Raw genomic sequence first — 27,779 nt, 5'->3', positions numbered from 1 at the left:
CCAAACAAATGCATCATTCATACTACATACTACACATATCTGGAATGGACCCCTTCTGAAAGGATGAGAGCATGGATTGAGTCCCTTGTAAACCCTCTGTAGCATAACCAGTTCTCAATGTGCAGGTATGTCCGTCGCTGGTGTTACTGTTCTCACTGTTGACTATTTATCCTGTAGGGTAGCAGGTAGCAAATGTATATTTTGCCTGCTTGCTAGAAAGTGGGGTAGGAGGTAGGAATATCAGATAGCAAAGTTGCCTGTTTCCCTATTATGGCCATAGAAAGATCAGCACCCCTGGCCGAGCTGGACGTGGTTTCCCTTTCCAAAGGGTACTAGAATCACTGATGCCTGAAAGGCAACTGCTTGTTAAGAATCCCCCACTGGGGAACGCGCCTCTCAGCTGTGGAGCAGGATACAGCCACCTACATAACACCTCCTGCCGTGACGTTGGTGTCAAATGTATACCATGTAGCCTCTAGCTAAAATACTTGCACTCCGGTGTAAGGCTAGTATATACTAGTTGGTGTAGATGTCTGCTCAACCGCAGACAGCCTTCCTTCCAGTCTGTGTTGATATTAGGTGACCTAGCTTACAGTTAACATATCTGTTGCCTGTGGAGATGGTGCAGTCCTTCTCCAGATAGGGGTCAATACACCCTCAGGTAGTGGAGCCAGAAAGAACTTCAGTTTTGGCTGTTAACAAGTAAAATTTACCCCTTACGATGTTAAGGAAAACATCAATGTTTAGATCTGGTTACTGAAGTTGAGGATAAAATACCTCTTAAAACAGCATCAGCATACCTGTATGCAATGACTCACCAATATTTTATTATTACTTAATCTGGCAGATGTCTTCTACAAGGTGATTTACAGGAGTACAGGGCAAATACAAAGCCCATCTGGTCTCCAGACTGCCTTCTCTAATGTGTATTTATTTACTGGTACAGGAACCACACTCGGATCACATACTTGGATCTGGTACCTGTTTATGTTTGGGTCTTTACGTTGCGAGAAGTGAAACCTTCTCATCCCAGCATCAGCACACATGTATGCACGCGATTCCTCCATACAGGCCTTTGGGTTTGCAGATCACCTCACAGAAGGGGAACCCTTTAGAGGTTATCTTATCCTCTGCATTAGTAGATTCTACAAGAATCTGCCCATCAGGACTTGGTATTTGACGTTGGGGAGAGGGAGAAACCCTCCCACAGCGTCAGCATCGGTACATATACAACTGTGTATTTCAGCATGGCCTCGTTAGGAGAGGTGTCATTGATGTCATCTGGACTGGCCACTGCAGATAGTGTACCGCCGATGGCCTGTTACTGTGTTTGTCTTGGTGCCACCGTCGCCAAGTTACAGGCTACCATACCTGTGAACAGAAAAAACCTTCATACCATAACCCACTGGAAGCGTCTGATCAGGTGTAGCTGGACACTTTTTCCTTCTCCCGCTGTGCAGGGAAGCATACTAAACCACTCCCACAGGGAAACATGGCGATGCCTTTGTCAGAACATTGAAATAGTAAAAAATATTGTCATCTCGTCTTGTGCAGTTCTGATCCCAACATCTTGTTTAAGAAAGATGACCAGCTTTGTCTGGTCGTAGCTGGAATGGAGCCCTTGTCTTCTGCACTGGCGATCGATATCTAACACACTTAAAGCAGATCCCTGATACAGCTGCGCAGGAAACCACATTGTCCACCAGAGTTGAGAGGGGGCAGCTACACAAACAAAGCATAACTAACTGAAAGTAAGACTGGCACAATAAAAAAAAAAAAAAAAAAAAAACACCTTAAAACAAAAAATGAAAAAACCCAAAGCAAATGCAGGAGAAATCTAGGCTTTTATGGAGGAAGTAACAGGGGCTTTGGCGCCGACAAGGATTACATCAGTGATCTCTGGGTAAGATCTGTCCCTGCCAGCAATCACAGGTGTAGCCAATGAGGTAATTTAGGAGTGGCCACCTGTAGATAAGGAAGGAGAAATCCTCTGTGTTTAAGAGGGAATTAGACGAGTGTACCTGTGTGGAAATTTGTTTTTGGAGTGTAAATTTTACAGTAAAAGGCAAATGCCCAGCCTGTATTGTTTTGTATATGTGAACCTTTTAATTTTGGCCCTCGTGCCGCGTGTATTTTGTGCCTGTTTGTTTTTGTTAATTTAAGTGCTCTTTGCATGTAAAACTTCAGCTTTCTGTCTCTGGGTCTCTAGGGTGACCTTTACCACCGTGACAAGATCTTGTCACAGCCCATGATGTTACCAACAGGAACAAGACCCAGAGGCAGCAGTCGTGCTCCTAGCAGATGTTTTTGCTGCTAGTTTTGTGCTGCTTTACAAAACATGAAAATATTCTCTGCAGTATCCAGCAAAACATTTAAAACAAACGAGTAGAGAATATTTTTAACTAAACACGTCAATAAACAAGTCATATTATTGCTGTGTTACGTTTCACTTTTAAGCACTAATCATGTAGCCTACTATTTATTCAATGCCTTTTTGCAATTGTTAAGGTCTCTACACAGCGGACACGATGAGACAAGCGAATCTGTAGCACGATACACCGCACCATGACAAAATAACAAAACACGTATTTGATACGTGCCTTTCACACGTGCCTGTAGGAAAAATAGGATTGGTGTCTATTTTTGCAATTGTCGCGTGGCAGCTAGGGAACTGACCAATGAGGGACAGCTTCCCTTGTGTGCCTTTTTCAGTAAACAATGGCGGAAAAAAAGATCACTCTTGCAGTATTCAAAATACCCAGAGCTGTACAACAAAGGACATAATAAAGACACGGCAATGAGGGACAACCTCTGGTCATCCATTTCCAGGGAACTGGATATAGCTGGTGTGCAGGATTAGCTTACCTTTAAAGAAATGAGTATTCTGAAAAGCCATTACGTATTTTACTTTTTTATTAGCTGTATATCACACACGCCTGTCGCCACTGGTGTGAAAGGTAGTGGCACAGCAGAAGAACAGCTTTATCACATTGCATCCAGTGTGTAGAGGCCTCTACTGGAATATCAAGTGTTAAATCAACAAACATGGATCATTTGAAATGGTTTTATTGATGTGCTTTAATACTTCAGTTCCAATTGGGAACGTTTATGTACAGTTCAAGATAGATTAATGTTTTATTTAAGTGCGGGGGACAGAACTGAGATTCTACTATTGTTTATTATAGTTGTTGCAATTACTTCCAATGCTTGCCATATTTTAATAATTATTCTAAAAGTATTCAGTAACGGGATGTAAACAATGTTTCAGTCTGTAAATAAAACTATTAACAAAGTGCAAAACAGAATGAAAGAATAAAATGTGCTTTTGAGTGCCAACGATTCACCCTTAGCCGTCTATTTAATCAGTGCTTGTCAGGTCCAATTTATTTTCACAGGTGCCGTTTATTTTACATATGCTATTTACATTCCCCCAGACCCCCCCCCCTACGCCCCATTCCCGATTTAGGACTGCAAAGGGTTAACAGGGCTTGAAATAAACGCATTTCTAAGCATGTTCTCCTCTCCGCTCCGCCGCCCCCCCCAAATTGATTCGTCACTTCGACAGATAATTTCTTCTTGTTTTTCATGTTGAAAATACAACATACTAAACCTGTTCAGTGCCACATCCTAAACAATTATTTTTTATAGTAAATTCTAAAAAGTGCTTTATATTAACCATTTGCAGTCCTATGTCATTACAATTTTCCTTTTCCAGTCCGATATCAAAGAGAAGTAAAGCACAGGTCTCTAGTAGTTTTTTCTCCAGAAAAAAGTTGAGAAAACCATTCAATGGCCGAGTGAGACCGATAGGAGCTTAAACAAACAAATAACTAAATAAATGGGAGGGGCGGGGCATGTGAGGCAATAGAGCTAGCAGCTGCACCATAGAGATAAGATGGACACAAGTAAAGGAGATAGCTGCTTCCACATCCAGTTTTCAGATTGACCAGATTCATCAGTATGCAGGTCTATAAAGAGGTATGTGAAAGACACGCAAACAAGGGGAGGAGCTTGGCGTGTGTGAAAATAAACTGGACCAGACGTGCCTGAGCACTGAATAAATGGACGGCAAAGGGTTAAGGTACAATACAATTTAGGTTTCTGTGTAATAATTATCATGTTATGTTCTAACTATTATAACAAGAGGTTACATTAAAGTAATACTAAACATAAACAAGTAAAAGCTTTGCAAATAATAAATCAAGATGTTTTCAATTTGTTTTTGGGTCAATATACCCTAAACATAACCCGCTTCTCTACACTCTGAACCGAACAGGAGGGTTAAAAATAATTTGAAAGAGGAGATCTGCAACACACTGGGTCAGCCCATTCAAACTGACTGTCCATAGACATGAGACTGGACTGTATGATGTCCTGTAAATTACACACGTTTCACACCATTTCTTTTGCATGACTGATTTGTGTTGTTGGCAATTGCTGAAATATATCTACCAGATATAATGGTTATCTGGTAAAATAAAAGTCCATCTCAAACTAACTCCTTTAAAACAAACTTGCCCCAAGCCTACTGTGCCCCTTCGAGTGCGAGTTGAGACAGACAACTCCAAACATCCCCAGAATAGGATACTCTCCACACTCCCTCGCCAGGGCTCTGATCACTCAATTACAGCCATAAGCATTATTAAAGTGGATACAGTGACATACAAGCATACAGGAGCCCACACATTATTACTGAACAGCAAGCTCTCTGACTGTACTGTCAGCTGACCTACCCAACAGCCTGAGATGCATACCTTTTGAAATAGTGAGAGCCGGAGACCACTGAGAGCGCAGAATATCAAGACATATGCTGCCATTGCTGTTGATATTCGGGTGATAGATTCTTGTTGTAAATGCAACCTAAATTGGGGGACAAAATAAGTGCTTATATATTTACAGGTTAAATTGCTCAAGTTTTATTTAAAAAGGTGAAGTACATTATACACCAGAAAATCAAAAGAGCTCACCTTTGGTGGTTTGAAGGGATAGTCTGTGGGAAAGTGAATTGTCAAGAAAAACACTCCACCCTGGTAAGGACTGTCATTCTGGCAAATTAAAATATATTTAAAAAAACATCAATAAGTAAACTAGTTTTTTATTCTGAAATGGAGGAAATAATGAAGAAACATACTTACTGGTCCCATTATTGTGGCTTGCCAGTGGAACACTAAAAAGAACAGGAAAAAGAAAGCAAGTTAAAAGTGAAGACATTCCCAGTCTAGAATATTCTTGCCCTCTGACCGGTTATGTGTTGTATGTTTACTATAAAACACACACTACACGAGAAGTCTATTCTCAGTTTATCCAAAAAAATTCTCAGATTCTACAAAACCAATTACAATTACCCAAAGTTCAGTCCAACTTAAGCATGCAAAAACACTGAATTCAACCAAGAAAGTCCAAGGGGCAGTTCGTTTAACTGAACTCTGGTATTTCTAACAGGTTAAATAATGTATATTACTTAAACCAAATTGTTGTATTAAAATCCACTGCCAAACCGTTATACGTAGAAACTCTATATGGCGCCGTTGCCATGTGTGGAACAGTGGACAGAATCCAAAGCGCTTGGGGGGGGGTGTAAAGACAGCAGTGGTAGTGCTTCAAATTATATATATATATAGATATATATATATATATTTATTATTATTTTTTATTTTTTTTTAAATAAATATACAAGCCTGTTATCTCTACTGGACCTGGCAGCCAACAATTCCTTTGTTTTGTATATGGAATGCACCAGGGAAAATATCAGTTCATTTTGAAGCTAGCCAGTGCTTCAGCAGAAACATTTCGATCAAAACACTGGAAAGCAGCAGGCTGCAGCAGCTCAAACTGGATTCAGTGCTAGAGTGACATACGCAGAGAAAACATAACTTCCGTTTTAAATTATGTTTTGTATGTACACATAGTGCCGTGAAAGTATTTGCCCTGTCTCATTTTCTTCATTTTTCCACATTTTCCATATTAAATTTGATCAGATCTTTTTCTGGGTTGTAGTAGTATACAGAGGGATTCAGAGAAAAAATGACAAAGTTCGGTGCTTCTTTCCATGCCACCGAATCAGTCAGAGCCATATTGTCCAAATGGAGAAAGTTTGGGACAGTAGCGAATCTTCCCAGGAGTTGACGTCCTGCCAAAATCTCTCCAAGATCAAGGTGTAAAATCATCCAGGAAGTCACAAAGAACCCTAGAACAACATCCAGGGATCTGCAGGCCTCTCTCGCCTCGGCTAAGGTCAGTGTTCATGACTCCACCATCAGAAAGACAATGGGCAAAAATGGGATTCATGGCAGAGTAGCAAGGCGGAAACCACTGCTCACCAAGAAGAACATGAATGCTAGTCTCAAGTTTGCCAAAAAGCACCTGGATGATCCTCAAGAGTTCTTGAACAATGTTCTATGGACAGATGAGTCAAAAGTGGAACTTTCTGGCCAACATGTGCCCCGTTACGTCTGGCGAAAACCAAACACTGCACTAACAGTAAGAATCTCATACCAACGGTCAAGCATGGTGGTGGTAGTGTCATGATTTGAGGGTGCTTTGCTGCATCAGGACCTGGACGACTTGCCATCATTGAAGGAACCATGAATTCTGCTCTGTATCAGAGAATTCTACAGGAGAATGTCAGGCCATCTGTCCGCGAGCTAATGCTGAAGCGTAGCTGGGTTATGCAGCAAGACAATGATCCGAAACAAACATGCAAGTCTACATCAGAATGGTTGAAGAACAAAATATTTAAAGTTTTGGAATGGCCTAGTCAAAGTCCAGATCTAAACCTCATTGAGATGTTGTTGCAGGACCTGAAACGAGCAGTTTATACTCGAAAACCCACAAATGTCACAGAGTCTAAGCAGTTCTGCACGAAGGAGTGGGCCAAAATTCCACCACAGCGTTTAAGAGACTGATCAACAACTACAGAAGCGTTTGGTTGCAGTTATTGCTGCTAAAGGTGGCGTAACCAGTTATTGAGTCTAAGGGGTCTAAGGGATTACTTTTTCACACAGGGGCATTGAGTGTAGCATAATTCATTTATTTATTAAAGAAAGTTAAGTAACACAATGTTGTGTTATTTGTTCACTCAGTGTCCCTTTTATCTTATATTTGATTTTGGTTGAAAATCTGATAACAGTCAGTGTTAAATACGCAAAAATGCAGAAAATCAGACAGGGGGCAAATACTTTTTCATGGTACGGTACCCGTTTACACACTTGTTTCTTTTGAAATGTTTATTATAGTTTTTCATGTTTTGAAGTAATGCTTTATAGTGGTAAGTGAGAAAATAAACCCTTTATGTTTAATTGTTCATTTAAATACAGCATTTCGGCTGTGCAGACATTTGATATGATGTGTTTGAATAAAATTTGAGTTGCATCCGATAGTATCTTTCATTTTAATATTGATGATGTTTTAGGTGTATAACCACGGCAGTTCTAGTGTTAAAGGAACCTCTGATGCAGACGCATACATATTCTTTCCAGTTAAACTCAAGTCCTTGGTTTCAAGAAGTTTCAATAAGTAAATAATTAATAAAAGTTGTGCATTTTTGTTTAACTATTATGCAGAACAGTGTTTTTAGTTATTGGTCTTTAATGTTTGTTCTTTATTTTGAAAAATAAAATGTCAATACATCAAATATCGTTGATAAATGCCTATATGACACAATCGAATACAAAATATTAACAAATGTAGTGTTATCAAGTGGTACAAGATAATACAAAATTATCTTGCACCATTAGATAATTGTACATTTGTTAACATTTGCCAATATGTGAATCAAAATAGAAAGCATGCAGTTCACAGCTGCAATGAACAACCACAATCATCTTACAAGGTTTTCTAAATCATAGTTCAGCTTCTGTGCTTATGAAAGCTGTGTTGACTGTACGATTTGTTTACATTGTTCAGCAAGTTGCAGGGGCGTCACAAAGCCCCTTTAAAATGAGTGTGAGCAATAGCCCTAGCAGCTGCACCACACAGAGACAAGCAGACAAACAAGAGGTAGCTGCTTCCGCATCCAGTGCTCAAAGAATATATAGAGCATTTGCAGAGCTTTTTGAGATGCTGCAGTAATAAAATAATGACTTGGATCCAATTGAGGAGTTTAGTGATAAAACGAATGATCAGGAGGCGATTTACCAGTATGCACACTATGAAGAGGTATGTGATAAATACAGCGATAAAGGGGTGGGGCTGGAGATGCAGTACTGAGCGTGCTGTTGACATGCAGTGCCTTTAAATAAAATTACTTTTAAAACAGCACGTATAAAAATAAATTGGACCGGACGTGCCTGACAGGTGCTGAATAAATGGACCTCAAAGGGTTAATCTATTAGATCTGGGGCAGTTGGAGCTGCTAAAGACGATGCAGACAAAAAAAAAAATAATATTCGTGTTGGCTAAAAACTTAAAGCACTCTTCAAATTGACTGGCAAAAGATAATGTTGGTTTATTGGCGTTCAAAGAACACTTCTCAGCTTGATAAAGTAACCTTTTCACTTCCTTTTTTTTTATTCATTGAGCTTTTTGCTGCATTTCAGCCCTTCATTAATTATTTTATTTATATTTTCATTGCATTTTGTTCAGTTAAATTTTGTCGTTCCAAATGTCATTAAGCTACATTTTTACACAACAGTACTCACACGTTTGGTGCCAATAGCGCCCAACCCAAAAAACAGTCTGCAGCCCTGCTATAACAGCTGTGTAGTGAACACTCTTTCTGATGGCACACTGGTGTTTCTGTTCAAGTGGCAGGTTTGTAATCTGCATTAATGTCTTGGCATCTTCTCAAGTGGGTGGAAAGATTGGTTGCATTTCCAGCAGTTACTTTTATTGCAGCACACTTCACAAGCAATACCACTCTCTTATTTATATAAAAACCCAAATGATCCCACTCTTAGATGTCCTGTGTAGGGTTAGATTTGTTTTCGTCAGATGCATGTCCTCTAATCAAGTTGAGAATGTTTTTACACACCAAGCCATCAGCAATTTCAGGAGCTCACCGCACACACTGCTGCATGTAGACTGTTCATATTAATATCCCTTGATTTTAATATAGAAACATAAATCCAAAAAAAGTTGACAAGACCTAGTTGATTGACTCCGACAGCCCTCAGTATGGTTTGTTGATGGAAGGTGCAGGCATGCACACACACTCAACCTGCGCACCCACATTACGCATCTGAACGAGAAATGCTGAAGACGTTTGTTTTTTTAACCCAAGTTGAGTCTGTCGCATCTCTGAAATGCCTGTGTAGACCATATAAATGAAATGATTATGCTAAACTGACAAGCAGACAGTACTAAAATAAATCACATGTATTGAAATTTGTTTAGCTTGCCAGATTACTTTTTTGCTGCAGTCTATCGGCATATTGACTGAATTCAAGTTTAAAGAGGAGTCACAGAGGAGTCATATAGGGCCCTATGAAATCCGTGTTGAACGAGAACACGGACAGAATAAAAAGAATAACGCAGTATCCAGTGCTGCATGAAAAAAAAAAAAATATGCATTTGCAGCAGTGCATTAGGCTTGAAAAGGCATACCTGAAGTTAATCTTTTGAAATGTGCACGCAGCGTGTACAGTACAGAGCAGGCAGTCGTAGCTACCGTGCTGCGGGGCGGGCATTAACTATGCTGCTGGTCGTTGTTAAGTTATGCAGTAAAGAGCAGGTTTTTTTTAACTACACTACAGGCGAAGTTACCTCACTAGTAACAGCCTTTCACAGCGTCAAAAAGGCCTTTCACAACTGGAAAATCCTAGGCTAAAAATGTAGAAATTAAAAACGAACATCAAAGTTGCGAGCAAGTCAGTTCCCTAACTACTTCTGCGAATCAGGTGGTACGATGACATGCAAATGCTGTCAACATTCAACTGACTGGACCTGAAAAAATATCTGCAAAGATCATTTAATGTCAAAAACCCATCTAAAGAAGCTCATCAAGAATGATGAGAATCAACAAGGCTCCCAAGCACTACACAGCACGATACCAGACAGTATAGAATCTGCACACAGCATGGTGTTGATTTTGCTGTGGTGTGTGCAGAGGGTTGAACACAGGATTTTCATGTTTGGATATTCACTCAATTTAAATATTCATTCACTTTTCAAAAAGTAAGAAAATCCATTATATTGCTCTGAACGCAGGCATAGACAGCATAGCAGCAAGCGTGGCCGTGGTTTCTGTGTGTCTATTTTATAGCAAGACCTTAGAATATGTAACACATTAAAATAGAACAATATCCTAGGAGTGAAGAATAAGTTGTGTAGGACTTAACTACAAAACAAACTATGCCAATTAGCAGTTCATGTTAAACGTTGTTTTATTTATTCCAGAAATAAATAATACATAAAAGTTGACAATGCAATTTAATTTATTTTCATTCCTTGCCTTTGCCGTTTCTTCACAGTAGAAACAGTGGCCATCAACACGTTTTCATTAAGTAATAACACAAGGTTTACCTGTGCCTTCTTGTAGCTAAGCAAACAAAACCTGAAATTTAACTTTAAAACACTTGAAATAAAACAAAAACGTGGAAATGGCGTTGTAAAGTAAAGGGAAAAAACTCACCGTTGTAGTTCTCGTTTATTGCATTTCACATAAAGCCATAACAATTTTTTTTATTATATATACACACACACACTCTCCATATAAAAATCACTAGTCAACACTTTCAGGAAGTTTGGTATTGTTTCAGAATGAGATGCTTGCTTTTTTTCCTGACTCGCTCAAAATTTTTACCCCAGATGCCTCCAGAGATCACTGCGCGAGCACAATCTGGTTTGTTTACTTTTTGCCGTCTAAAATTTTTAAAAGAGAGGCTGGAGAGCTGCTGTGTTACACACATCTGTTTATTTATATATATATATATATATATATATATATATATATATATATATATATATATATATATATATATATATATATAGCTCTGGAAAAAATTGAGACCACTGCAAAATTATCAGTTTCTCTGGTTTTACTATTTATAGGTATGTGTTTGGGTAAAATGAACATTTTAGTTTTATTCTATAAACTACTGACAACATTTCTCCCAAATTCCAAATAAAAATATTGTCATTTAGAGCATTTATTTGCAGAAAATGACAACTGGTCAAAATAACAAAAAAGACGCATTGTTGTCAGACCTCGAATAATGCAAAGAAACTAAGTTCAGATTAATTTTTAAACATCACAATACTAATGTTTTAACTTAGGAAGAGTTCAGAAATCAATATTTGGTGGAATAACTCTGATTTTCAAGCACAGCTTTCATGCGTCTTGGCATGCTCTCCACCAGTCTTTCACATTGATGTTGGGTGACTTTTTGCCACTCCTGGCGCAAAAATTCAACAGCTCGGCTTTGTCTGATGGCTTGTGACTATCCATCTTCCTCTTGATCACATTCCAGAGGTATTCAAAGGGGTTCAGGTCTGGACAGTGGGCTGGCCATGACAGGGTCTTGATCTGGTGGTCCTCCATCCACACCTTGATTGACATGGCTGTGTGGCATAGAGCATTGTCCTGCTGGAAAAACCAATCCTCAGAGTTGGGGAACATTGTCAGAGCAGAAGGAAGCGAGTTTTCTTCCAGGACAACCTTGTACTTGGCTTGTAACAATATTTTTATTTGGAATTTGGGAGAAATGTTGTCAGTAGTTTATAGAATAAAACAAAAATGTTCATTTTACCCAAACGCATACCTATAAATAGTAAAACCAGAGAAACTGATAATTCTGCAGTGGTCTCTTAATTTTTTCCAGAGCTGTATATATAATCTCACATTACATGGATCTCTTTTTAATTTTTTTTTTTTTTTTTTTTTTTTTTTTTTTAAACTCTCGAAAATTCTGGTGAGATGATAAATAAGTGCAAGGTATTTATCATTTGTAGTGAATACTAGCATCTGATTTTTGTATCCGAATACATGTCAAAAAATATGTTTGAATATTTGTCCCAGCACTAATAAAGAAATTCATATTTGCAAAAAGTTAAGTTTTTTTATATTTTTATATTTTATAAAAATTCAAAATCAATACAATATAGCTGACAATTTAGTCTGGGCTTTGTAATAAAATTAAAGTCATTGTGAAAGGGCGTATTATATACTCCTGTCGAGTGCTGAAACACAAATGAAAGTCATTCTACACATTACATATTTATTTTCCTAGCAGTTGTCACAAAATATACACATTGAATCACAATAGTGTGTGATACACATATGCTACTAACTCTGAATAGAGTTAAAACCAACAGTTCAAGCCGTGCGAGCCCCACTACACTCCTCCAGCAGAATGACTGTGCCACCCTGTGTGTGTACAGGTGTAAAAAAATAAAATGTGCTTAATCTAAGTTCTCTGCACAAATCAGTGAACATCGGGACTAATGCTAAACGAAACCCAGAGACTGTTGCATTTTACAATGCAACGAAGTACGGTGTAGATATACTGGATCAAAGGGCACGGCTGTATTCTGTCAAAGGTGGTACCCGCAGGAGCTGTAGCTTTTTTTATAATGTTTTGGACCTGGCTTTTGTTTTATACAAGGAGTGCACCGGCAACACAATCACTCGGAGGGACTTCATTTTGCAGCTAGTCCTGGAGCTAGGGCAGAAACATTTTAATAAAGAGACACGAAAGCCGGCTGGCAAACGTCTCACAACCTTCAGCCAGCACTGCGCCCACTGGCACACGGAATAAGACAATGGCAGGTTGCTCAATGCAATAAAGAGAACTTTTGATGTCTGCGCCCGTTGTGAAAAGGCAGTCGGTGGCAAATGCACTGGTACAGTTGAAAAGCGTGTTTTCTGCATAGATTGTACTTGGAAAGCTGCAGTAGAACTCTGAGCCTTTGAACTCTGTTTCACTCAAAGCACTTTCACCTTGCAGAAGTTATATTTTAGTTTTATGCTACTTTTATAACTAGTTATTTATGTTTTATAATTTTATATGTGCATACAGCTTTCTACACCTGCGTAGTCTATTTTATTACAGGTTTTCATGTGTATGTATATGAGCTCTTTTTCAAATAAGTTTAATTTTCAATGTAAACACAGAGTTTCTGCACTGAAAATGTTATGAATGATGTTCATAAATAAAAACATTAAGTATCCGATTGTTTTTTATTTTCATATCGAAGCCATTTTAAAATGGAGCTGCACGTTTTGCGGGTGCGGCTGTTGTATGTAGTCAGAAATTTTGGCAGTTCTAATGTTAAGGATTAAACACCCCCCCCCCCCCCCCCCCCCCCCCCCCCCCCCCCCCCCTTTTTTAGTTCTTCAAAACTTTACTTATTAACCTGAAAGATCCATTGATTGGTGTATCGTAGATTCTTTGGATAAAGGATTGAACAAACCACTGCAACCCTTTTTAAAAATTCTAAGTTCAGCCTGAGAACAGAAAAAGTAAAAACCTGAAGCCCCAAATAAGACTAAATACTCACTGTCATCCCCAACAGGTCCAGCTGAACACTGCGCCGGTGGATCACGGGCCAAGTCGTTCAACTCCTGTGAAAAACAGCATCACACTATGAATTCATTCACATGAACTCAGAGCAGTGACATCACCAAGTCTGAAAAGCATTGTGATTCAAGCCTTAACCCCTTCCTTGCTATTGGGGTTTTACAATGTCAACCAATTGCAGCAAGCTTTCTCGCAGACATATTTCGAAACGCCCCAAAGCTTCAAAAGCATCGCCCCATGAAAACATCTTCTGGAAAGCAGGGTACATAGGAGAAAGCAGATACTATTGGAAACATGGTGCAGGATTTTTAAAAACTTAATTTTATATATATGCATATGCCCATTATAGATTCTCCAATGTCTATGACTTTTTTTTTTTTTTAATTCTTATTTTCCTGACATTTCAGTAGCCTCCAGCTAAGAGAACAACCCTCAGGAAGAAAGTTTCCTCTTAGCCAAAGTGTTCTTTAAAAGACAGAGTTGACCATCAGACACAATATGAAATCAACAAATAAATGCATATTACTTGTCATTGAACAGAAGAAAAAAGGCAATAGGCAAGTATATGTTAATGAAATAAAAGTAAAAGAAACTAAAGTGAATAAACTAACTGTCAAACTAAATTAACAGAGCACCCCTACACAGGTAAATAATGCAGTAGCAGTTCTAGATTAATTATGATTACCTGTACAGGAGCAACATTCAAGACATGCACAACACTTAACATAATGGTGAACTAGCCCACCAGAACAAGAAACACCAAATTGCTCAGTGACTTGTGTCTGATTCTGTTTTTTTTTCCCCAGGTGTTTGTTTTGTTGTTTGCATTATTATAATTATTATTATTATTGAAAAACCACCTGTAGCCACACGATACTCCAAATAAACCAAGCCCATTCAGAATGCACATATGAATTTCAAAACAGTTTGTGCAACATTTAGCAATGGAAAATTTAATAGCATTTAAATTTAATGGCATTTAAAACCACTGATCACTCAATGCTGTGACTCTTTTGGCTTGGTCATTATGGTTCTGTTGGTGGTAACTCTGCAGTATCATTACATGCAGGTACCTCATGGGACTATTTTAGATCCATCTTTATTTAGCATCTAGTCTACATACTTCATTTTGGTGATGTAGAGTACAAGTACTGCAGTGCATGACTTCATTTCTATGCTGATGACACACATATACCCAAACAGCGCAGGAATGTGCAACACATATCACACGACGCCCAGGACAAGATCTGTGTGAGACATAAGCAAGTCATACAAATGAACATATCAAAAAAAAAAAAAAAAACACCAAAGCAAAAATATATACAAAGCACACAAATACACACATCCTCTTAATTCACAAACCCTCAGTCACACAGAGTAACAAATGTATTTAAAATTAAATTAATGCAAAAATACCATTAGATTTCCTTTGCCTGCAGTAAAGTTTGACCGCCAGCTCTAGGAAGAATATTTAACAATTACAAAAATGGTTAATGTTTTTTTTTTTTTTTTTTTTTTTTTAAAAAGCTACTTTGGACAGCAGTAGGTTTGTAAAGCTATAGATTGACTTAATTATTTTTAATCCAAATTTGAAATGACTCCAGAGCATTCCACCTGTTTGAGGCCTGACTGGCATAACGTGACTTTCCACTTGTGTATCAGGACAAATATTCACCAAAAATATAGAGCATTATAACTTTCTAAAGAGGTGACAATCTGAAGATTAGAGAATAATGTTTTCACTGATGAAATATACCCTACGATTACCTAGTTTGAAAGTAAAAAATACGTTTTAAAAATGTGCTCAAAATCATTTATCTTCAGAAATGTCTCTAAGCGTAATTTAGTGATCTTAAGTCTGACAGTTTGAATCTTCAGTTTAATTATTTTTGTTTGTGTTATGCACAAAAATTAGATGGAGTAAGCTTTATTTGAACTAAACTATGTTATCTTTGATTTCTTGAAGAAATTAGACTTAACAAAGGACCGGCGATATACTCATACCTAGAAGCCCTGCAGCAGTCCGATTGCTGTATTCAAAACACTGTAAATAGTATAACTAAAGGAGAAACAGTCGGATGTGATAATAAAAAAAATAATAATAATTGAGTACGGCACAAACACCAGGTCATTAGATTGAGTTGTCCTTCACTTTCCTCCTTCGCCAGATAGTTCTTGCACAACTTTGAGGTGTTTCAGGTCATTATCTTGCTGAAGAATAAAAGGACTGCCCAACTAGCCATAATCCTGATGGAATGGCATGCCTCTGAAGTATGCTATGATAGCCATGCTGGTTGAGCTTTCCATGGACTTGGTAAAGATCACCAACTCTGTCACCAGCAAAGCAACCAGACCATGGCAATGCCTCCGCCATGCTTGACAGTGGGAACCACACATGCAGAACTCATGCACTCACCCTCTCTGCATCTTGCAAAAACTCAGCAGTCGGACCCAAATATTTCAAATTTTGACTAATCGGTCCATAAGACCGACTTCCACTCCTTGTGCCTATGTTACCTATATTTATAGTAAGGACCCTCACCTGTTAACAACAATTGGTGACAAAAGGTTAAAGTTAACATGCTAGTTAACTCAGAGAACATCTAACAAAGACATTTTTAAACTTAGGCCAGTGTTCTAACACTGTTATACACATTTCAGACTTTTAACTGACTTGAGCTTCAGACTGAAATCCCTTTGCTTTGGGTGACCACTTCATTGAAATTGACAAGATTGACATTTTAATTTAAAAATGTAATTTTTGAATGCAATTCACTTATGAATATCAGCTTATATAAGTACACATATCATATAATGAAATATTAAGTGTTTATAGACAAGTTTACACAGTTAAAAGCATAGATAATCATGAAAAACCTGGTTTCAAGCAGGTGTACTGAAACTTTTGACTGGTACTGTGTGTCATTATATATATATATATATATATATATATATATATATATATATATATATATATAAATCGTTAAATATACTTAATTTAGACAAGCTGATTTTCACCCACTCAAGGTCACAGCAGCCAGGAAGTGCACTCCTGGGACTGGTTGTACCAACGAGATAAAAACAAACATGATCGGATCCAGGCTCACTGGAAACGGATCCCGAAAAGGCATTGTCAGGGTTCGACATTAACCATGGCCCGGTACAGACTGCAGTTTGGCCGGTAGTTAAGAAGCGCCACAGACCCGACCGGAACAGTTACATTTAACTAGTATAATATACAGTGCCATGAAAAAGTACTTGCCCCATGTCTGATTTTCTGCATTTTTGCACATTGAATTTGGTCATATCTTTTTGTGGGTTGCTGTACTACATAAAGGGAGACAGAGAAAAAATGTCACCAGTTTGGTGCTGCTTTCATTTGTTTGGTGTGCAAGGTAATCAAACATGCAATCTTCAGGTGTGAATAAGTTATCCCCCCCCCCAGTTAATTCAACCCAATTAAAGGGACACTTGGGTCAGCTGTTTGACTACTTTGGTTAACAATCAGGCCTGATTTGGGCCAGGCCTGCCCAACACAAATCTGACTAACTTTGGCCCTTACCATCAGAGTGAAGTTGTCAGCACACAGGTTCTAGAGGCACACCATGCCACGATCAAAAGAAATTCCTGAAGACCTCCAGAAAACAGTTTGATGCCCATCAGTCTGGAAAGGGTTACAAAGCCATTTCTAAGGCTCTGGGCCTCCACCAAATCAGTCAGAGCCAGACTGTCCAAATGGAGAAAGTTTGGGACAGTAGCCAATCTTCCCAGGAGTCAACGTCCTGCCAAAATCTCTCCAAGAGCAAGGTGTAAAATCATCCATTTAGTCACAAAGAACCCTAGAACAACATCAAGGGATCTGCAGGTCTCTCTCGCCTCGACTAAGGTCAGTGTTCATGACTCCACCATCAGAAAGACACTGGGCTAAAATGGGATTCATGGCATATAGTGCACATTGCTTCCATTTCATGAATCCAGGAAAATGGGCCAGTGTGCCAAAAAGCTGAAAATTAATTTACAAACCACTTTTTAAAAACATAACTATGAACTAATCCTAATTTTCCCACCGCATGTCATATTTATTGTACAGTCAGAATCTGAGACTGCGAACCGAAGTGCTGTGTTAGTGGTACTTGTTCCCGCGACATGGCAATTCTTTTACAAAAATCAGGTTTTCTACAACTAAGCAACCAATAAGCCAAAAGGAAAGCGCTGAAATCAATAAATCATAAAGAAAGCAATTATGAAAAAAATAAATAGATGAAGATTTAGAGTGGAGGCTTCATCTGGCTTCGTTATGACAGTGAAAAAAAAGTAACGTTCTGCCTGGTTTGGAGTCAGTTCCCAGACCTGCAGATAAAACAGCAGCTTTACTTGAACTTTACTTTAGCTTGACTGTGAATTAAACATTTTGTTTACATCATAACCAGTCTCACAGTAAGATGTCCCGACGATACCCAGATATGCAATTCAAATTGTCTAACTTTTTGATTTGGGATCCGATGTGTTCAGGTCCAAAATGCCACTCACAGTCTTTCTAGGACTCGTTGGTATCACTCATTATTTTGTACTATGAATATTGTTTTAATAGTACTTATTATTAAGATTAGGGATGGGGATTTCAAATAGTTTCCCATTTGAATACACTGGGTGCAACAATTTTGTGCATTTGATTACAGGAACTCTGGTCCCTTATGCAACCATGAATATAAGATATGTTTGTAGTTATGTTTTTAATTTCCAGCTTTTTGACACACTGGCCCGTTTTCCTGGATTCATGAAATGGAAGCCATATGCACTATAAATTATACTAGTTAAATGTAACAGGCCCAGTCGGGTGCCACGGCTAATGTCGAACCCTGACAAGCATTGTACAATTAATTTGGGTCCTTACGTTTAATATGCAAATAGCAGGCTTAAGACTTTGTAACACGTGTTAAGCGTCAGCATTAAAAGAATAAAAGACGCATTTGCTTCTATAGTAGCTAATGTATAAAGCTTTTTTTATTTTCGTGTAATGGTGTATTTTACTACACTGACCCATCCCTAATTAGGATTATTATAATTCACTTTTAGAATTGCTGTGACCATATGGTAACAGCTTGGTTGCGGGTTTGCTTGTGGGGGAAAAAAAAAAAAAAAAAAAAAAAAATCACTTGTAAACTTTTTTTACATTTTCAAAACTTGAAAACAGTATTTTCATTTTTTGACAAGCACACAAATGTGTATATGTTAAATGGCTGAAGTAACATATATTGAAAGGCTTTGTTTAGTCACTTTATTTTGAGACGTGGACTCTCTTTGGTTACCATCGGCGTTCCCTCTAAGCTTTTTAACACTGAAAAACTTGCCGTTTTGACAGAGTGTAAATTATCAGTGAGAAAACTTCAGCCACACATTAACCCTCTTAATATATTTTAGTTGCATTATACAATTTTGAAACAATATTCCAACACAAGTATGTCAAATTTTACAATGTATTTTAAAATTTAAACAATACATTTATTGTGGCTCTGCCTCTGATCTTATTCTTATCCAGTGCTGTCGGTTGTTATCATAGACAGATTGCATGCTTAACTGGTGGCCTGCATAAAATTGCTTTATACTACTGCATAAAACACTGGCATCTGCACTGCCTTCAATTGTAACCATCTCTAGGGCTACTAATTGTTCCATTCTTGGGAATACCAAATTCTGTTTTTCAAAAATGGCCAATTCCATTTGTTCTCACTTTATCAATGTATTAATTAAATATGGCATTTGAACAAATAGTGTTGCTGGTTAAAATAAGTAAATGTAATAAATATTACCACAATTTTTTTTTTTTTTTTGCCCCAATCATACTCCTTGTTGCTGCAATAGGAAGTAAACCACCTGAAGACACTTCAAACCTGTCAATGTTTATAGACATAACTTGGCTTATTGCTGGATTTAAAATAAGCAGGAACACCTAAGAATGACATTGCAACAGAGCAGAACCAAATTTGCAGCACAGTTGTGAGAATCATATTTACAGTCTTCCACTAACACTGTAGTTCAGTTTTCAAATAAAGGTTTTGAAAATACCTGGTTAGCTTATTGCTGGCATTTACAATAAAAAATATGAAACAGTTTAGTAACAGTCCAGCAATGTCATGTGAGAGTAATCCTATGTACAGTACTCCACAAATTAAGTTTAGTGTTTTACTGGCATTATAATAACCAGGATAAAATATGAAACACTGATAAAGGCATAAAGAGGCGTGTCTCCAGACAGAATGTCTTTATGAAACCAACGGTGTGTAGTGTAGTGACTACATCCTTCACACAGTAAAGTGATCAATTTCCTTTAAGGATTGTACAATTAGAAAAAGTTGAGCTCATTTCTTTGTCGTCAGAAAATATAATTCAATTAAGAAACTGCCATGGTATAAAATGGCTAATTCCAGCCTCATTAAAAGGCAGGCAGTGTGGAAAGAAATAAACGAATGAATACGCACTTAATTTAGTTTACTTACTGCGCTCAAGACAAAGCTTTCTCAAAGTATCTTAGGTCTTAGTTTTTCAGCATAGAAGAACGCAGCACTTTGCCATTGTTGCCGTCTTATTCTCTACATGTTTAAGACTGGCATTATTATATTTAATGGTACTGACTCGTACATGATCACGCGAATTACAGAATAACTTTAATACTATTGCACCATCCTCATATAGATAATCAGATTTCTTTTAGCTCTGCCTTACTGAATCACTGCTTTTATTCTTCATTGGTGCAGCCATGTTGAGTTTCAGAAGATACATGGCGTTAAGTCACATGATGAATAAACTCGCAAAAAAATAAATGGACATGGTATGTCTTCAATTACTATACACTTAAATGTGTATTCGACTAATGTGCCAAGTACACTTTTACCAGTTGCAAAACGCTTGATTTCTGAAATGGTCATTTTTAAAAAGGGAAATAAAACAAAAACCGTCTAAGTGTGAATATTGTGATTTGTATTTATGTTTACCGGAGTATTTACATTTCTAAATAATGCAGCTAGTTTGTGCCTCACTGACTTTAGTATTCAATTATATGACGTGTTAAAAACTGTAGAGAGAGCAGCACTCTCTATAGAGGCAGAATCGCCAGACATCTGCTTCGCTCATCCTGTACTAGATTTGCTGGTGCCCGAGCGAGATCTGCACTAATAATGTGACATGCATTTTTGCACAGGGAAATCAGAGAATCAGCTGCAAGACTGCCACAAATATGATCAATGCTTTGTAAGAATGGTCTCAAAATAATGTTTACCTCGAGAGGCTGGAGTCTTGATTGAGGTTCATATTTATGATAATAACTTGCAAAAGTTATTAAACTGAGTGCGAAGGTTACTGCCAGTTACTGTGAAAAATGTGTGCATTTTAGCTTTAGAGGGAAGCTGTACAATATCCCATAGATTCTATTCAGATTCCTTGCATTGAATATAACCCTACGATATTCCATAGATTCTAAGCAGATTGCAGCATATTCAAAATGCAGCTGCCAGACTTCGCACTTCAAATTCTCTGATCAACCACATCTTAGTCACCAAATTAGTGCCATATAAAACAGAGTATGGATTTTCTAATATTTAATGTACATTAAGAGTGTGCGTCGGCACTGCCGCTATTTAACATCATGTGTAACCTTCTGCTATCTTCAGCTCTCTCAGGACCAGCTTAGGCTTCTTGGTCACTCCCCTTTCTTGCCATGTCCAGGGATCAGGCTTGTATCACTTCTCAGCCCAAGTTATGGAATTTGTTACCAAATCACATTATGGACTCAGTATCCCTTTGCATGGACTTACTGCTTTTTTTTTTTTACTCTGTTCAGCTCTTTCGGATGTCAATGTTCCAATTCTGGAAATATTCAGATCGTTTCACATTGAAAGGGATGATAGTCAATTCAGTATACATTTCTATATATAGCTGGTCACAAGGAGGAAGACATTGAATAAACAGATACTAGTGGTATGGTATGTTTTCCATCCGCTTGCCAGGCGATCTGAATCTTTAAGACACCAGTTTTATTTCTCCCCATTTGCAGCCATGCAATGCCATAGTATCTGGCAATCTCAAAGCTGCAAACTGGAATGATCACAGATACTACAATCAGTCAATACAGTCTTCATTTAGCACAAATTACACACTCATTTCAATTTGTTTCATACATTTTAATTATTTAATCTGTGGATTGAGCAAGTTATTTGTGAAAAGGAGAAACACCAACACATTTTCAGTAAGAAAATGTGCTTTAAATCAGAATTGTAGTGGTCTGTAAAAATAACAAAAACATTTCTTACAGCTTATATTAATAACACAATACACGTTTATATAGTTTTAAAACTAAATGTAACGTTTTAAAGTTTGTTTCTCTACACTGGTAATCAACACGATGCTCTCCTCTAACCTTTAGCTCAAGTGCAATAACACACAAGCACAGAAGGAAGCGAAGTTCGGTTGTGTTGGTCTCAATACGTTATGGGAATGTGTCTCTGTATTACAAACCTGGTTGCAAAATGCCCTACACACATCAACGCGTATGGTACTGTAACATTACTTAAATCGTACAAGATCGCAGGGTAACTGCAAGGCCCCACAACCACACCACCGTAAAGCTATTTCAGATCTTCCCACGACAGTTTTTAACTAAACTTTATCTTAACCGATATGGTGAGGACTGAACATATTTCTAGTGTTTCAATAGCACAAATACGTCTTCAGCCCGGGAGATGTCATAATATTTAAATACATGAGAAGAAAAAAAAAAAAAAGATCTGCAACCGGAATATCAATCTGTTTCTGGTTACAACAAACCGACTGGTACCACCGGTGCTCTACATCGTTATATTAGAAAACTGACCACGTGGATACATTTCATAACTGCAACCAGGCCATCTCTCATGGGTATTATTTTGTTAAAAAACATTTTTTCGCTTCTTTGACCAGCAGCGGTACCCCCCCCGCCCGGGTCTGGGATAACAGCACAGGCCCGTCTTCCTTCCTGTACTTAGCCGGAGCAACACACACATTTTCAAGTAGATCGATAACACCCCAGGCTTTATTCACCTTATTTATAATGTATTGATAAATGTAAGGAATATATAACAAATAAACTGTGTAACACTTACCAACTCACTGCACTTAGCTCCCTTCACCATCCAATCAGAAATAAAATACACGCGTTCAGACTATAAGGTGGATATCCTCGCCATAATAAAAATACAGTATTATTTCTTTATCAGGACATAACATACGGAGACGGTAAAAATTACAAAAATGTTTTTGCTTTTTTTGTATCTCAGAAAATTCTCCCTATTTTTTTAGATGAAAAAGAATCTCCAAATGCATCCTTGACGTTTAAAACCTTGATATATTCATGTCTGTTCGAGCTGTCTTCCTTACCTTGTGAATGCAATGCATCCTTGAAGTTTAAACCCTTGATATATTCATGTCTGTTCGAGCTGTCTTCCTTACCTTGTGAATTCTCTTCAGAGCCATGTTGTGCAGCTGCTGTCACTGAAAACGTGTTTTTTATTCGGTAAAATGGCGGTTATTTTCTCCACTGCAGGTTATCCCCCGAATGTAAACAATATGCTGGTTTAAAAAATGGGAGGTGCAGACATTTATCCGAGAGGCGGACTGGGGATTAGCTATTGTTTAAATAATATCAAAAAGACACAAATGTAAATCGTCCCTCCGCACACTCGCACAGCACTGATAATGCAACCTTCCGCCGCTTGACACATCCGCCAACGCGTCCTGTGCATCTGCGCTCTAGTGTGAATTAAGAAACTGCCGCCATTCTGGCTCTGTAGGAGTGTCAGCATCCTCCGCTTTTCGCTGCATTAGACGGAACCAACATGATACACGTGGACTGTATTTTCATAAATTCACCTGATTTTTAACTCGAAGGACCACGATACAAGCATGCACGGTTTGCGCGCCCACGCGTATATAATGCCAAGGTCAGAGCGGTCACCATTTATAAAATAATAATAACATGGAAGTTCATAAAGCTGGCGTCAAAATGGTTTCACAACGTCCAATATATGACCCTAAAGAGGTGAAGTATAATGGGAGCGGAGGGATACGCTGAAATAAAAATAGCAATCTGAGTGTGACTTCAGCGAGCGCACCAGTGAGGAATGAGATTACTGTTACGAAAGCGCTGAGTGGAAAGTGTTGCTTCTGAATATGAAAATACAGACCTCGAGATATGAGAATACAATAACTTTATAACTTTAGTCCAGAGGTTGGAATTATTATTATTATTATTATTATTATTATTATTATTATTATTATTATTATTATTATTATTATTATTATTATATGTCATTGATGGCAGTTAAACATAGGATGATAGCATTACCAGTCGGTTATTAATACTTGCTTTAAGTAGGCTACGTTTTCTAATGTTAAATTAACTAAATATAACAAATGCTATATTTGTACAGCCATTCAATCATACTTAAAAACGGTATACAAATAGTCATCAATTGTGAGGGTTATCCACGACCCTCATTCTAAATCCAAATATGTTCCAATTGCAAGCCTGGATACAGAAGCACTGGCCAACCAAGCACTTGTAAGATCTACTGTCTTGCACATTGTGACTGAAACTGACTTGTAACAAGGAGACGCAGTCTATTGAACACATGTCTGGGATTCGATTCCATTTACAGAACTATATTAAACAAATTAACCAGTCATTATATGAGGGATAGTAGATTTATATAACACGTTACTGATAAGTATGTGCTACAAATGGCAGGTGGTTACATTTTTTGCCCCGCCCCCATCCCTGGACATTATACAATAGTGACTAGTGCAAAGCTGTCACATAAAGGCCTGTGGGAATAATGGATACCCTGAAGGTGGAAGTAAGCTGAAAATAAGGCATGGTTTATAACCTGTCTCTGTATTCAATCGACAAGCATCACTGCAACAGGGGCCTTTCTATGTTTATAAATCAGCCATTGCCTCCACTTCGTCAACAGTCAAACTGTTGAATTTAAATCAAGGGAAGTAATGTTAAAACTGTACAATGCACTAGTAAGACCTCATCTTGAATATTGTGTTCAGTTCTGGTCACCTCGCTATAAAAAAGATATTGCTGCTCTAGAAAGAGTGCAAAGAAGAGCGACCAGAATTATTCCGGGCTTAAAAGGCATGTCATATGCAGACAGGCTAAAAGAATTGAATCTGTTCAGTCTTGAACAAAGAAGACTACGTGGCGACCTAATTCAAGCATTCAAAATTCTAAAAGGTATTGACAGTGTCAACCCAAGGGACTTTTTCAGCCTGAAAAAAGAAACAAGGACCAGGGGTCACAAATGGAGATTAGACAAAGGGGCATTCAGAACAGAAAATAGAAGGCACTTTTTTACACAGAGAATTGTGAGGGTCTGGAATCAACTCCCCAGTAATGTTGTTGAAGCTGACACCCTGGGATCCTTCAAGAAGCTGCTTGATGAGATTTTGAGATCAATAAGCTACTAACAACCAAACAAGCAAGATGGGCCGAATGACCTCCTCTCATTTGTAAATTTTCTTATGTTCTAACAGCTCCTGTATCATAAAGTGTTTGAGTTCATCTTTTCAGACAAATTGTAGCTGTACCCCTCACTTTGACATGTGAACAGGGTGATCATGTTCACCGGGCACTTCAGGTTATTTAACTCCCATCACAAAACACCTTCGCCTTTTCAAAGGTACCTTTCACTTGTCTCTTTTCTTTAGAAGAAACAGGACTACACTAACCAGAATGCATTGCGATGTGAGTTAAAAAGCCTGAACTGGCCCGGTGGTAAATGGAGCCACATGGCTCCCCTATCTGTGACCAGATGATAAAAACCAAACTGATAGCTTCATATTCAGTACACATTTTAATTCTTCTATAGTCCAGGTTAAATTTGATAATGCATGTCATACATGAACAATTAACTCTTTTGTGCAGTAATATTACAAAGCTGCTTGCACAGTCAGAAGAGTTATGTGAGGGAGTGATTTCATATTTGCAGGGTGTAGCAATTCACTATGAGTTGGGATACTTTCTTCACATGACATCTTGTATTGTAATAGAGGTGTGGATCGTGCACATCATGATACAAGACCACAAGCACAGCACAGCTCATTGTAGCTCACCATGTTTTTCTTGAACACAAGTGTGTTTCATAGCTGGTATGAATACATGGTCTACTAACTCATTTCATGTTTGTCTTTTAACAAAACAGTCCATCATTAAATTATCTTTTAATCTTATTATACACCATACAGGTATTCCATCAGGACTATCACATCTATCGTGACACATATCATATCATGATACGTATTGTATCGTGACATTAGAGTAGCATTGCACCCCTAATGCTGAATGTGCTGAGGACCTTGACTCCAACCAAACCTGACTGCAGTTTTGAGGTATAATGTAACTGTTTACGTTTCTTCTCTATAAAGAAGGTGAACTTTGAGTTATAGAAATATTTATTAAATCCTAAGAAAGGAATCATATTTGCAGGCTCACTAAGTGTGCTTAATGCTTTAAAAGGAGCAATGAGAGTTTTAGTAAAAAAAAAAAAAAAAAAAAAATCAGTATTAAAAGAATGGCAGAAGAGATGGGATAATCGTGTAAAAGGAAGGTTTTATTATAATATTCAGAAAGAGGTTGATAATAGCTGGATAATAAGGAATTGAGAAGAGAAGAGGAAATATCTTTGGATGGATTAAGGATTGGGCATATTACTATGAATGGTCATTTATTAAGATGAGATAAAGCAATGGTTTATGTGAGAAGCACAATTCCAGTTGGAGCATTATAGAGTGTGAGAAATCTGAAGAACAAAGAAAGAACTTGAAGAGGAAGTTGCTGAACATGGGGATATATGACCTAAGAATTAATAGCTTGTTGGGAAAAGGGAAAGTGGAAGGGAGACAAAAAAGAGAAGCGATAATAACTGAATATACTGTATTAGGGAAACAAGAAAAGCAGGCATTAAACAGATGATAAATTAAGAAAAAAATTAACTAATGACTACAATCATCTAAATGTATAGATGGAATGCTCTGCTAATTAAATAAATAAATAAAATAACACTGTTAAGGGCATTATGACATAGAGAGAATGAATCTGAGCTGGGAATCTCAGTACAGAGGGGACCCCACCAGAGCACTGTGCTTTTGTTTGTTTGTTTGTGTAACAGAGGACTTGCGGGTAGGGAGCTGGAGCCAGAGCCAGCATGGACCCCACAGAACGACTAGCACAACAGAGCACCACTGTACTACTACAGGTGTAATGTCAAAAAGTGGTACTTTGTCAAATTGTGGTACATGTGCAATCAATTGCGCTACTTAATGAGTGTTTTGCAGGTGGACATAAGTGTTACAGGTTTATTTAACCCTTTCAGGACCAAGCATTTTTCAGTGGGATGCTCCCCAAAGACCATCCATTTTTTACAGTAGCATCTTGGAAATGGTGTCCTTTGTTTTCAGAACACTCTGGGGAACATTATGAAGTACTCCAGAAACCATACAAACATTTTGCTATTTTTAAACACTATATATATATATATATATATATATATATATATATATATATATATATATATATATATATATATATATATATATATATAATTATTCTGCTTAGAGATACGTGGATTGTTCTATGTTATTCTATGACCAGACCAGGGTTTTACACTACCTCTTGAAAGTTTAGTTGAAAAATATTGATGTTTGAGCAAATTATAAGACACTCTTTAACCTCTGTGATTGCAATGACATAATGCACGTTTGTTGTTTTCTCAAAATAAATATTTATAAAATAAATAATAGTTATTCATTTCATCATTATCAGCAGTAAGAAAATGTACCTGATTGAAATAACTTACAAAAAATAGATGGTGAGTAAGTAGATTCAAGCAAATGCACAGAGTCCTTTTCTTCAATCAGTTGCCAGGTTTATTGAAATATGCAGGGAGTCTGGTCCCAGGTACAGGACAAACAACACTCAACATTACAATGTTTGCGTGACATTAAATACCCTTCTGTATAGATGGTCCACCTCCCCTTTCTCTGACATTAACCAATGGTCAAGGTAATTTAATTTATTGTGTGAGTGTTAATGTGTGTGTGTCTGTGTGTGTAGTCTAGTGTGACAACCTCTGAACTCAGTGCATTCTTCACACTCCTGGAGACAAAAGGTCCATACATCTGCCTTTTGTTATCTCCTTGCGACCCCCTTTGATCTCTTTTGATCTCTCTGAAGTCTAGAGCCTGTTCCCTTCTAGTCCACAGCATTGTTATCTCATTAGCTTGCAG

At 37.7% G+C, this 27,779-nt stretch overlaps 1 protein-coding gene across 4 annotated transcripts in view; it reads right to left on the bottom strand.

The window, feature by feature from the left end:
* Positions 1-23,223, bottom strand: part of ube2d2 (ubiquitin-conjugating enzyme E2D 2 (UBC4/5 homolog, yeast)) — a 32,118-nt gene extending 8,895 nt beyond the window's left edge. Inside the window, exons 1-5 of one of the 4 annotated variants that reach the window (XM_041223180.1) lie at positions 22,938-23,223; positions 13,438-13,501; positions 5,136-5,167; positions 4,968-5,045; positions 4,755-4,860 (exon numbers count right to left, since the gene is read on the bottom strand). In XM_041223180.1, the coding sequence (XP_041079114.1) occupies positions 4,755-4,860; positions 4,968-5,045; positions 5,136-5,167; positions 13,438-13,501; positions 22,938-22,961 (304 nt within the window). In that variant the 5' untranslated portion in view covers positions 22,962-23,223. The other 3 variants (XM_041223181.1, XM_041223179.1, XM_041223182.1) reach the window with 3 other exon arrangements.
* Positions 23,224-27,779: the final 4,556 nt, after the last annotated feature.

The sequence above is a fragment of the Polyodon spathula genome, chromosome 22 (genome assembly GCF_017654505.1).
Source record: "Polyodon spathula isolate WHYD16114869_AA chromosome 22, ASM1765450v1, whole genome shotgun sequence".
Classification (NCBI taxonomy): Eukaryota; Metazoa; Chordata; class Actinopteri; order Acipenseriformes; family Polyodontidae; genus Polyodon; species Polyodon spathula.
Note: the sequence above shows the minus strand (reverse complement) of the source record. Positions and strands in the feature narration are given on the sequence as shown.